Here is a 13,335-nt window from a genome sequence, read left to right as displayed (position 1 = left end):
ACAGATTCCTCATTGATGGGAACAGAATCCACTCCCTTCTCCCTCCCTCCTGCCTGTGGAAAAAGCCTTCACACAACACGTGGTAACAAACAGGAAAACTCTCCTGTGATTCAGTTCAGTTTGTGCCCACGATGTGTGAGGACTTTTTTTTTGTAAGCACATCCTGTGAGTTTGTGTGTTGAGGTTCACACCTTAAACCAGAGCTCCTGGACTGCTGCACACTGAGGAAGGAGGGGAATATCTGGGGACAGAGCAGGTCCCTGTTCACAATTTTATTCTTTAATGTCTCTCAGGCTCCTTCTCTCAATGTATTGCTTTAAAACAATCTGGTACTGAATATAATCCTTCATTTGTAAGAATGCAAGTTATGGCATCATTCATAACACCTGCCTGTTACCACCAGACTCTAAGATGAGTTCAGATAAAACTGGATGCAATTGCAAGTATCTTTAGAAAATAAAAACCATCACAAAAGCATCCAAAGATGGTTCTTAAAAAAAAACAAACCCCAAACTAAGCCACTGGCTGGGTAGAATATCATCAGGCTCTGAAGCAATATAATTATAGTAATTAACACATGCAATGCTTTAATGAAATACCTCACATTCCTATTCCTTGTTAGGATGTTCTGCTAAACTTAAATATCTCTAGGAAAAAGAAGACTTTCTTCTAACCCAAATCTTTTGGAAAAGTGGATTTTAGAAACTTATTTCTATCACTATTCCTCTTTCAAATACGAGATCCCAACAAATGCCCCTTGTTGCCAACACCAGCAATTACTCAGAGACACAATTTTGGCAATGCTTCAAAATGACACAGATGGTCTTTTGTTGCTGCAACTTCAGAAAGAAGATGACAGGGTATTTTAAAGTCTTCAGTTATTCTTACCTGATATAGTCTTCTTTGTTTTCTTCTGTGACCAGAATGTTGCTTCCATTTGGCTTCAAATCATGGCTTTTGATTTCACCTAATATTTCTTTATCAACAGAGAAAAACATTTCCAAGCCACACTCTTCAATATCATTCTCTCTGTAAGGAAAAAATACAATTTAAATACCTGTGTTGAGCCCTTGTATGCAACAGAGATGAGCATGAAGAGCCTGAAGATAAAAGGTTTGGAGCACGTGATAATTACGGCTTTGCAAGAAGTCCTGACTCGTTTGGCCAATGGTTGTGCTCCTGACTGGAACCTTTTGATCAGTACAACCCTTAAATTCAGCAACCACAATGCTGACAAGATGCCTCCTGATCTGAGGAATGTCCATGGAATACAGAAGCCTTTCAGGCAGGGGCATTTTTGCAGGTTCCAGGCTGTGAGTGCCTCTTCTCTCAGGCAGTGCAAGGCTGTGCTAGAGGCAGCTGCCACTGACAGGCACCAGCAGGTAAGAAGCCACTTCTCATGTTAATGAACAATCTCCAACTCCAGTTTATTCATGGCACTGCTTGGGAAGAATATCCTAAAATATCCCAAACTCCTAAATTAATAAAGTACAAATAGTGTTAAAAGGAATTTGCCAAAAAATTTCAACACATGAAGAATCTGCAGCCAAGAAACACTCCTCAAATAAACTCTGTTCCCTTGAGGTGTTACCAGCCAGAAGAGTGGCAGGAACAACATTGTCACTGATATGCTGGGATGTGTTTTTGTAAAGTGAAGAATTGCCTGTGTATGCAGAGGGTTTGGATGACAATTTTTCTCTGACATAAAGTGCAAATTCAAGATATTTTACTGGACTGTCACAGAGAAATGTCAGTCTTGAAAACGTGACTGTGGTTTGTTGAGCCCTGTGATGCAAATGAGTGTCTGAACTTCAATTTTCCAAAAAACAGGGAACACCACAGGAAACCTCAGGAGAGGAGGGAATGCTCCAGATGGATGGATGGATGATGGCATAAGATCACCCCTTCCTCTGAGAATAAGAGACACCTGCTCTGGCTCACTCTGAGCACAGAGGTTTGACAGATGATTCTAAAGGTCCCCTTCCAAGCTCTGACTCTGTGAATCTTCAAAACAGTGGGAATGAGAGAAAAAAACAAAGTACCAAGGAATTCAAAGCTACTGAAAGCTTCCTGCAGAGTTACAAAATTTGCTTTTCTGGTGAGGAACAAAACAATGCCCACCCTGACAGGCAGATTCTCCTCCCCTATAACTGCAGTCCCTTCCTCAGGGGATCCCCCTGCAGGGTCAGCCACCCTGAACTTTGGTTCTGTCCTCAGGGGTCACTGTGTGCCCCTCTCAGAGCTTTGAAGGCTTTTCTCCAATTTTAAACATCCTTAAGATTTTTTTCAAAGGGGCAAAGCCTTTCCTGGACTCCAGCCCAAAAGATTTTATCACTACAGAAATTCCTTTGCACTTTAGCAGCACATGCATGGAGTGCAGAACATACTACTCTGAAAACCAAATCAAAATTCCTTTCTCAATTCTTAAACATCTCCTAAAGCTGCTTTTTCCCCTTCTCATCATTCAAAATAATTCTTCCAAGATTCATCACTACAGGAGATGAAAATTCTGCCTTTCAGATTTAGTTTTGTGTATCAAAACCCAATCTCATCTCACACCTTTTAGGAATTTCTCAAAGAATGTTTAAAACTGTTCTGACTTTGTATCTGGGTTTTTTCTTAAGTAAAATGTTTTATGTCTCTAGTCACAAGAAAGACTAATTTTTCTGCTAAACTGTTTTCAGAAGCAAAAAAAAAAAATTAACTGAATTTGTCTGTTTTTCCTGCCTAATTTATTTTTCAACTGCTGGGAAAGGAGAATCAACATGTGCCACTGAACAAATGGTGCCCAACAACCACGGACTATCATCCTGGCATCCTCCTCTCACAAAATCAGCATGGAATTACAGTGCCTTGGACCTAAGGGGTTTTAAAAATTATTCCTTAAAATATTCATAATACATAATTCCAAAATAATTGTAATCTAGAAACTCTACATCCTTTTCACTTGCTGCTCTCTGAAGAGGAATCTGCAAAGAAGAGGAGAAGGAGGACTCCAGAAGAGCATGGCCAGGTGGCTGACCATGCAGACAGGGAAGGCTGCAAGGAGGAATGCTCTGGGATCATTAAACTTGGAGAAAAAAAACCAGGACAGGCAGAGAAATGCAAGAGCATTAACTCCCTTAAAGTGTTAAATCTTCAATAGCAACCCTGAAGTCAAAAGAATTATGTGGTAGCAAATAAAAAACTACATTAACTTCATGTTACTGCAGCACTAAAATTTTTATTTTCTAACTAAATAAGAAACTAAACTAAAAAGATTTCTAACTAAATCAGAAACATTAAATGGATTTTTCTGATTTCTTTTAATCAGGTATCTGAGAAGTCACTGAAATTTACTGAAGCCACTTTATTTGTAACAATGTTCAAGACTCCACATCTCTATGTCCAACTGGAACTACTAAAGACCAGCAAACACAGACCCCGAGATGCTGCACAGAATATTCAATGAACCAGAAAGGCTTTTGCATCAACAGATTGTTCTTTGTCTATCTAAAATTACAGTAGAAATTCCATTCAGTTAAAGATTATACTTTTCACTGGGGTTTTCAGTAAGAGATTTACATCTACTTCTCCATGGAAGTGAAAATCAAAATCACTGTATTGCTGTGGCAAGAACAAACTGAAGTCAAACTCACTTTACCCAGATGAGAGAGTTGTAAAACTCTGGGTCAACAGATTCTAAATCCTTCAGTCCCACTGCCTTGTTCAGGATCCGTTTATAGAATGGCAGAGAGAAACCAGTGTCAATGAATTTTCCATGGAATAAAGCCTGAAAAACACAAACCCAGACAAAACAATGCAAAGGATGATTGAATGCTGTACTTGTACCCATGGAATCTGACAGGGAAGAGTCAAACCAGCCTGGGTATCATGACTGATAATATGCTGAGTTAGCTCATACCAACAGGAGGGACAGACAAAAGCCCCAATGATAATTTCAACTCAAAAATGTACTGTTGTCCCAGTTCAGCAGGTGGGAGCAGTTTATCCCTGTGTGGGTATGCCCAAAGCTGTGCATTCTAAACCCTCTCTGCCATTGCCCAGCAACTGTTCCCAATGGCCCATTGGCAGCAGCTGCCCAGGGCACAGCTGAGCCCTCAGGCTGGGAGCTGGCTGGGAAAGAAGCCTGGCAGAGGAGCTGGGAGAACTGCCCTGCAGGGACTCCTTGGCACCTCCACACCCACCTGAGGGCTCAGCTCTGCCCATGGGCCAGCAACCATTCCAAAATCCCCCCTGACTGCCAGAGTCAGATCCCCCAGTGTGGAACTCCCTGCCCTGGGGGAGGCACTGGGGGCTCCCACCTGCACCTGAGGGGAGACAATCTTAGGGGTTGGGGACTTGGGGAACCACTCATTGGATCCAGAGGAGGAGCAGACCCTGGACAGGAGGAGCCCCCCACTCTCCACCAGACTGTGCCATCATCTGCACCAACAGGTTTTTCACCTCCTTTTCCTTTGGACTCGGAGGAACCACGTGGGGCTCAGCACAGGGGCCACCAAACCCCCCTGTGTTTGTGCCCCAGGGGGCTGGGTTAGACTGCTGGGTTTGTGGGTTAAACCCAATTTCTCTTTGTGCCATTGCATTTCTTGTGATATTGTTATTAAATTGTAACTCTGACTTATCTCTTTTGTGTTGGGTTGGTTTCTCCTGCCAGTTTCCCTTTAAACCAGCACAACTGTTTAATCATCCATCTAATGGCAGAATAGTTATTTCTGGGACAATTCCAGGAGAGAGCCCCTTGCTGCTTCAGAGCTTACCATGGCAATGAACCTGCCGATGAACCGGAAGTACTTGAGGTGGTCGGGGTTGATGTAGGAGGCTGGGTTAATCTGTAAGCAGTAATTATCCTTCCCTGCATATTCAAACAGGCAATACATGGGGTTCAAAACCTCGTGTGACAACAGAAAGAACCATTCCCTGAAATCACAACAACAATAAAACACATTTAAGAACAGTAACACAGCAGAAATTTCTGTAGGTAACTCTGGTTGGCTCAGGACCTGCTGGCACAGCCCTTGCCCAGAGCAGCCCCACTGACACCAGGGGAGCTACAGCAAATACACATCCAAATGCACAGTTACACTGATGCACAACTGCCAGTGGGGTGGACAAAACACCCTCAGCTAAATGAGCACATTGCAAGTCTCCCACTGACTGAAACATTCAGGGTTTGGGAAACGTTAATTAAGACAACCAACAGTAGGACAAGAGGGCAGGGGCTTAAGCTCTGCCAGGGGAGGTTTAGGTTGGAGATCAGGAAGAAATTCTTTGCAGAGAGAGTGCTCAGGCACTGGAATGGGCTGCCCAGAGAGGGGGTGGATTCCCCATCCCTGGAAGTTTTTCAACTGAGCTTGGCCGTGGCACTGAGTGCCATGATCTGGTAAAGGGACTGGAGTTGGAGCAAGGGTTGGACTTGATGATCTCAGGTCTCTTCCAACCCAACTGATTGTACGATTCTTTGATTCTATGACACAAACGTCTCAGTTACATTCCAGTGAAGGCTTTTGACTTAAACATGGATTTCTGTTCACTTCTTCAATAAACTCCACTTGGAGATTATCAGTGCAGTTCAGTGAACTGCATCTCTTTACTCACTAAGGTGAATAAAGTCCCTCCTAATGCAAACTGACAATCATTTCATAGAATCATAGAGTCAGTTGGGTTGGAAGAGACCTCTGAGATTATCAAGTCCAACCCTTGATCCAGCCCCAGTGTGGTTACCAGATCATGGCACTCAGTGCCACATCCAGCCTCACCTTAAAAACCTCCAGGGATGGGGAATCCACCACCTCTCTGGGCAGCCCATTCCAATCCCTGAGCACTCTCTCTGCAAAGAATTTCTTCCTGATCTCCAACCTAAACCTCCCCCGGCAGAGCTTGAGCCCATCGTGCCCCCTTGTCCTATTGCTGAGTGCCTGGGAGAAGAGACCAACCCCCACCTGGCCAGAACTTCCCTTCAGGCAGTTCCAGACAGTGCTGAGGTCACCTCTGAGCCTCCTCTTCTCCAGGCTGAACACCCCCAGCTCCCTCAGCCTCTCCCCACAGCACTTGTGCTCCAGTCCCTTCTCCAGCCTCACTGCCCTTCTCTGAACCTCCTCCAGCCCCTCAGTACAGATTAAAACAAGCAAACACCTTTCCCAGAGTTGCCCTCCTCAGATGTTCCGAGGAATGGAAGGAATACCCTTCAGTGCTGCTGTGAAAGCTCTGCAGTTCAGGACCCACCTGGGGTAATACTTCCCCCCCACCTGCAGAACAAGCTGTTATTGGCCATTTCAGGGCCCTTACCTGGCAACCCCTCCATAGTCTAAGCCTTCCTCGCCAGGGAAAATCACCCACAAACGTCTCCGCAGGTCCTGAGGGCTGAAGCTCATTATCTTAGTAAAAGAAAAACAAGCAGTTCTTTTTAAGAAAACAGCTACAAGCACTGGCTAAAATGATTACTATTTGCTCACAATTTAAAACGTTGGAGAAATTTTAACTAGGGTTTAGATCTACAGAAATTAACAAGAATTTTGTTACTAATAACCTAAATAGAAATAATTTTTAACGATTTCATTACTCATTTCAAGACCTGTAACACCCAGACTGAGATCCACTCCATGTACTTTGGCACACAGCCCATGCTAATGTAACACACTGTGGGGAAAAATGTGCCAAACAGAATCACAACACGAAAACTTCCTGAGAATGGGGAGCTGCTCCCCTCAAAATTGACTCTGGTTGTAAAACATTCCGAGGAAAAATTAGAAAAAACAAAGCACCTTCTCTGTCAGATGAATCAGTTTAGTGCCAAAACTTCATGACTTTGTGTGGTAGTTAACACTTAGCATGATCTTTTCATATATAAGCCTTATAATTAAACTAGTATTTTTCAGTTAAAATAATATTAACAAGACATCAAAGCGTCAAGAATGACACGTGACAGTAAATTCAAGTAACTCCACTTTTTATGGCCACTGCTGCCATGTTTTGATACAATACCTGCTGAAAGGAGTCCTCAAATAATGTTTTCCTGCTCACTGTGATCTTTATGTGCTGTGGCATTGCCAGTTGCTGAAAGGAAATGTTTTAGAGGTGAAATGTACAATCATTTCAAGTTTCTGAGTGTGGACTGTTATCTGTTGTAATATTAAAAGGTACAGTTGAATTTCATTAATCCACATAAAACAAGCCCAGTAATCAAGATATCTGAATTGTAATTTACTCCAAGAACAAACATTGGTATCTGCAGCGACACACACAGATCTCCAGATGCCACTTAGAGCATGGTAATTGTTTCACTCTTACAGGATGAAATAATCTTACAGGATACTGGAAAACATTAAGATAAATAACATACTCTAACTCAGGAGGGCTTCCTATCATGAAATGCATTAGAGGGATGCAGCACCTCTGCTGTGAGGAAAGGCTGAAGGAATGGGGATTGTTCAGCCTGGAGAAGAGAAGGCCCTGGGGTGACCTAATGGGGCATCCAGAGCCTGAAGAAGCCTAGAGGGAAAAGGGAGAGGGACTATTTACAATGGCCTGGAGTGCCAGGACAAGGGGAAAGGCTTCCCATTGGCAGAGAGCAGGTTTAGATGGGATATTGGGAAGGAATTCCTGGCTGGAAGAGTGGGCAGGCCCTGGCACAGGTTGGGTAGAGAAGCTGTGGCTGCCCCATCCCTGGGAGTGTCCAGGGCCAGGTTGGACAGGGCTTGGAGCAACCTGGGCTGGTGGGAGGTGTCCGTGCCCATGGCAGGGGGTGGGATGGGATGAGCTTTAAGGTCCCTTCCAACCTAAACCATTCTGGGATTCTGTTAATTCAACAGAAAATTTAGGTTACACTGCACAAAATCCAGAGTGAAAAATTAGGCTAATCTCTCCACTGCTTTCAAAGGATAATTCACTGACTTTTGAAAACTGGGACATTCATACCTATGAGTTTTTCCTAAACACCAAGTTATTTCATCTTTTGGTACACACAGACTTCAGAGGACCAGGACTGACATACTGGGGTTTGATATGATGTTAGGACACAGCACCATGCAGCAGCGTGCATTCCTCACTGCTCAGACATGTCTGTTGTGTGTCAAAGGCCCTGCACTGTCCACAAGAAGTGTTTCTACAGAAAACAGACCTTGGATTAACTATAGAATTACTGTGCCTCCATTCATTCCTGTACTAACAGCAGAAAGAAAACACTATTCAGAAACCTACCACTTCAAAAAAAGTAGTGAAACTGATATTTTCCTTTATTCTAAAACATTCTCAAGCCATAGCTTGTCTCACTTTAAAGCTTCCAGGGGTTTATATAAATCCTGTATTTAATCCCTCCTAATTTGAACTGCCCTTTAACCTTAGAGCAGTTTGATTACCTGTATTTACGAGGCACTGAAAGCATGGTAAGCACAACCCAAAAATGCAGAAATGCCAGGAAATGGATCCATACCTGACACCAGAACCTGAAATAGTGGACCTTGGCCTTGAAGTCACGCACGTAGGCGATCTGGGGCCCGTTGTCTCTGGAACCAAGAGCAGGGGAAAAGGATTTCAGGAGGGTTTTTGCAACTGAAGTACAAGCCTGCAAATGTAGCAGTTACACAGCTATCTAGTTGGGAGATTCTTAGTCACATTTTTTGATTTTGGGGTGTAATTTTATTGGGTTTAAACTAAAAAAATATCTCCTGTTGTCAATTGTGAAGTGCACACAAGTATGTTTTAAACAGTATCTGATTTGAACTGTAAAAAGGCCTGTAGCAATAAGGATGTGATGGCATTCAGTTAATTTAGGTTGGGAGTTAAATACTGGTTTGAACTTTATTCTGGTTCCCAAAAAATCAAATAAAGAAAGGGTGGAGTGTACTTTTAAAGAGGAAGACCAGCAGCTGCAAAGAAGGGATTTGGTCATCAGCAGGACAAGATGCAGCTCCTCCATTACCCTCAAATCTCACACACTACTTGGCAAGAAGGATTCTGAGTGCTCGGAACTCTGCCTTCTTCAGGGAGTTACCACCAGTGGATGAAAAACACCCAGATAATCAAGAAGCACAGCTACATGTGCAACTTTCTACCTAAAAAATTAAGTGTGAGGAAAAAATAAAGCCCTCAAAAATGATCTTTGCTAAACCTCCCTTCTGAAAACGTTACAGACACTTACAGAGCAGACTTGCCCGTGCGGGGATCGATGTATGTCGTGGTTCTCCTGTTGTGGTCCACGAAATAGGGAATCCCATCCACAGTAAATCTCATTTCCCAGCCCTCTGGCAAGGGCTTCTCATTTAACTGACTATGGACACAACAAAATACAGGGTAAATGATCACCTTGGTGTATAAAGTGAATTGAGCAACACCTGGGACAGTAAAAAGTCTGGCAGATCTTAAAAACCTACAGACTGAGAAACTTCCCACTCAATATTTATTCTGCCTTTTCTCCCCCTCTTCAATTTGCTCTCAATTGGACCAAAATGACTCTTAAGTAAACATTAACTCATTTGATTGCACTACCTGAAATAAAGGCAAAAAGAAACAGAAGGGGAAAAAGTAAGCAAAGTTTGTTTCTTCCACAAACAATCAGTTTTATCTTGTAACTATTAGGTTTTTCCTTGAAAACTGACATAATTCTAATAAGCAGCTTTTGGTGCCTCATGTATAATCACAGTAGCCAAACAAAGTGCTTCAGAATTACAAAAATAAAAGAAAATGCAAATACTGACAATGTGTATTTTTTTGACACCTTCCACCCTGAGTTTTGGTATAAACCAAAGCAGAATGTCCCTGAGATCAGCTCAGTTGGTTAAAACTTGGCTGTAATAATGCCAAGGTCATGGGTTCAATCCCCTGTGTGGGCTATTGACTTGAGCTGGACTTGATGATCCTTGTGGGTCCTTCCAACTCAGAATAGTCTGGGATTCTGTGATTGTATTTGGAGGAGCTGAGCAGTGTTGATGCAAAGCGCCCCACAGGGACTCCCCTCCACAGGCAGGACCCTGGTCCTCTCTGTGCAGCCTGAGCTCTGGGTTGTTGGGTGGCCTTAAGGCTCACAGTGCTCCAGAGGCAGCACCTGCTGCAGAGCTGACTGGGAAGCAAAGGCTGTTCTCCTTCCCCTTCTTCTCCTCGGTGGACAGATGGAGTTGCTTCACCAAATGGAATTGTTCAGCTCAAACAGGAGTTGGGATTGAACGCTCTGCACCCTCAACTTCCACCCCTCACCTCTGACACTGAATGGCAGACTCCAAAACAAACACAACTCCAGTGCTTTTAGTAGAGCCTTCTCTCTGCCCCTTTTTTTCCCTCCTTTTTAAAAAACTGTGAGAAGAGGTGCTGCAGTTCTTTAGGTCTGTTTTCTTTCTGTCTTTTATCATCCCTGGGAGTGTCCAAGGCCAGGCTGGACAGGGCTTGGAGCACCCTGGGCTGGTGGGAGGTGTCCCAGCCCATGGCAGGGGTGGGATGGGATGAGCATTGAAGTCCCTTCCAATCCCATTCTGGGATTCTGTGACTGTCTAAGAAACAATTAAAGTCTTATTTGGGACCTTCTGCACTAACCCATCATCACACAAGAGAAATCTCTGCCTACTCCAACAACAAAAACGTTAAGACATATAAAATGCTTAGACTTCGAAAAAGAGTAGAAGCTCCTTCTGGGGAATGAATTCATTGCTGTTAATCAAGACTTTCCTGGTAATTGTACTATTACTAAGCAATACCATGACAGTTTCCACTTTGGTTTATACCTTTTAACTTCAGTCTAATGAGCTGCCTGACATCTGTGCAGCACAGTGCAGGTCTCCCCTGTGGGAGCATTTCCCAGCTCTCCAGTCCCACTACTTTGCCACATTTTCCTTCCAGCCTACCCTGAAGCTGCAGCTGCTTCCTTACCCCTGACTCCTGGGATCTTCCCACTGTGTGATTCGGGTGTTGTGGTTGACAAAATACACTCTGCCATTGCTGTCAGTTCTCTTCTCTGAAAAGATGCACAAGGAAGACAATTTCAGTATTGTTGAGACTACATCAAATCAATAATACCAACACCACATCCTGCCTCAGCCTCTCCTGTCCTCAGGTTTCTCTGGACCTGCTCTGATCCAACATATTCTCACTTTCATTGACATTATTCCTTAGTATGCTATAAATTTTTCAATTGTACAAAAAGTTAATTAGAAAAAAAAGGAGAAATGTGAGCTGTTTTGTCCACAGGAAATTCCAGCTGCCTTGAATATTGTGATGTGCCTGACCAGCAACACAGACAGCAAACAGAGCAGGGAAGAGATGTACACACCAGTGTCAGACAGGACAAGGGCCTCGTGTCCAAATTAGAGCAGGGAATTAGAGTGGTCGATGCAGTTTCCAAGAAAACTCATTTATATTTTCCCTCAGAAAGATTAAAGTAGGCCCATGGTTCATCAAAGCTTCAGAGAAATGCCCCAATTGGTCTTTTGTACCCTTCTGCAGCTCTTCATGCCATTTTTATTTAGTGTTGCAGGAGAAACAAATTATAAAAAGGAGAAAAATTGACTTCAGCTTCAGTTTCCAAGAAAAATCTGGAAGTTATGTTGATAGCAGAACTCCACATGATGTGGAAACTCAGTTTTGCCATTTCCTGGACAATATCAGCCTGAGGACCTTTCCCTGAAACACTCTGTATGTGATGTACCCAAGCACAAGTGTGGGGAACAACAGCTTTAGGAGATGAAATTGCATCAATACCAGGGCTAAAAATCCAAATAGTTCTGTTTGAAAAGCACATGAGCCAAAACCCAGCTCCAACTCTGCCAAGTAATTACTTGCTCTAAAATTCCACAATTTGGAGCCTTGACTGTGTATCATAAAATTTGAATTCTTCTATCTGCTTGATAGTCACACCAGAAATTAGTTTTACACTTTCAGTTTTGTAATACACCCCACCCAAATTGCTATTAATTGTAAATTCTCAATCCTGTGTAGTACAAGAACCAATTTATTCCAGGGAGAGGATCAGCTGTCATTATAAAAACCATTTTCAGACCAACAAAACTCTCCAAGAATTGGCTGGGAAAGGGAACTTGGCAGTTTGATTTAGAGGATTTGGAGGCTGATTTAGCAGGAACAGGATGGGGGGGGGATCCTGCCTAATGAGAAAGGCATAAAAGGGTGACAGTGTGAAGGAAGCCATTATGATCATTACAGGGAGTAAACCAGAATACTTCAGCAACTAATCTGCTTTGCATATCCTGGTCAGAACTGTTTTAACAGCACATTTGATTAGATCTAATTTTAAAACATTTTTAATCCAGATTTTAATTTTTAAAAACTAGTCTAGAACAGCTGACAAATAATTTGGCAGAAGTGTGCTTTAATGTTTAATTACATTGCACTACAAAACACTTCCAAATCAGTCTTACCCCATCCATGTGGCAGAGGGCCAAGAGGATCAAACTCTTTGTTCTGCGTGGATGAAAAGTCCTGGTTCTGCAAGTCACACAAACAAATCAGGCATTAATGACTAGTCATTTGCTTTCCAGATGTTCTGCCACAGCCATCCTGAATTACTGAATTAAATGCATTTTTTTAATGCTACACATAAGCAAAGGAGCCAACAACTCCTTTTTCTCCACAGAGAAGGCCTATTTCACCAACCTTGAAATGCTTAGTAACTACAGGGCCAAGAGATAATTATTCTTGTTAGTACTCCTGCCTACACAGGAGGAAATTAGTGCAGTGGCACCCAAAACAATGAGAAAGCAAACCAGTTCATCCCTGCAGTCAGCACAGCTCTCCCCACACCCTTCAGGGGTTCCACTTCATCCTCACCCCTGCAGCAACTCACAGAATTCACCATCCTCGATAAACGAGCAGCAGGAGCTGCAGGGATCTAAGGTCTGTACTCATCAGAGGCAAACAATGGATTTAAAATCCTGGAAGGATGTTTTCCATCTCCCTGCTTTCCTAACATTCCCTGTGCACAGTTCACTTTACCCCGAGCAGGAATGCATGGCCTGTGAGCCTGTTTGCCTCCCAGGTGTTTGGCCAAGGCAACACAAGACACAACACAAATGAACCAGTTTATTACTAAGGTGCAGTTTGACTTGAACCAAAGGGTTTAACAATATCATACATAAAATTTAACAAAGAGCACTGTGGAGTCAGAACCTGCTTCAGCAGCAAGGGATCTGCCAGGACAAGGGGGCAGGGGGTCAAGCTCTGACAGGGGAAATTGAAGTTGGAGATGAGAAAAAGATTCTTTGCAGAGAGAGTGCTCAGGCATTGGAATGGGCTGCCCAGAGAGGGGGTGGATTCCCCATCCCTGGAGGTTTTTCAACTGAGCTTGGCCGTGGCACTGAGTGCCATGATCTGGTAAAGGGACTGGAGTTGGCCCAA

The 13,335-nt window shown here is 43.2% G+C and overlaps 1 protein-coding gene across 2 annotated transcripts in view; it reads right to left on the bottom strand.

Annotated features, from left to right (window-relative positions):
* ITCH (itchy E3 ubiquitin protein ligase) overlaps positions 1 to 13,335 on the bottom strand; it is a 66,415-nt gene that overhangs the window by 7,102 nt on the left and 45,978 nt on the right. For both annotated transcript variants that reach the window (XM_071572577.1, XM_071572578.1), the window contains exons 11-19: positions 12,360 to 12,426; positions 10,858 to 10,942; positions 9,140 to 9,268; positions 8,432 to 8,504; positions 6,985 to 7,056; positions 6,289 to 6,377; positions 4,761 to 4,920; positions 3,639 to 3,772; positions 889 to 1,029 (exon numbers count right to left, since the gene is read on the bottom strand). In XM_071572577.1, the coding sequence (XP_071428678.1) occupies positions 889 to 1,029; positions 3,639 to 3,772; positions 4,761 to 4,920; positions 6,289 to 6,377; positions 6,985 to 7,056; positions 8,432 to 8,504; positions 9,140 to 9,268; positions 10,858 to 10,942; positions 12,360 to 12,426 (950 nt within the window). The remainder of the gene's footprint in view (positions 1 to 888; positions 1,030 to 3,638; positions 3,773 to 4,760; positions 4,921 to 6,288; positions 6,378 to 6,984; positions 7,057 to 8,431; positions 8,505 to 9,139; positions 9,269 to 10,857; positions 10,943 to 12,359; positions 12,427 to 13,335) is intronic.

This window comes from Pithys albifrons, chromosome 18 (assembly GCF_047495875.1).
Source record: "Pithys albifrons albifrons isolate INPA30051 chromosome 18, PitAlb_v1, whole genome shotgun sequence".
NCBI classification, from domain to species: domain Eukaryota; kingdom Metazoa; phylum Chordata; class Aves; order Passeriformes; family Thamnophilidae; genus Pithys; species Pithys albifrons.
Note: the sequence above shows the minus strand (reverse complement) of the source record. Positions and strands in the feature narration are given on the sequence as shown.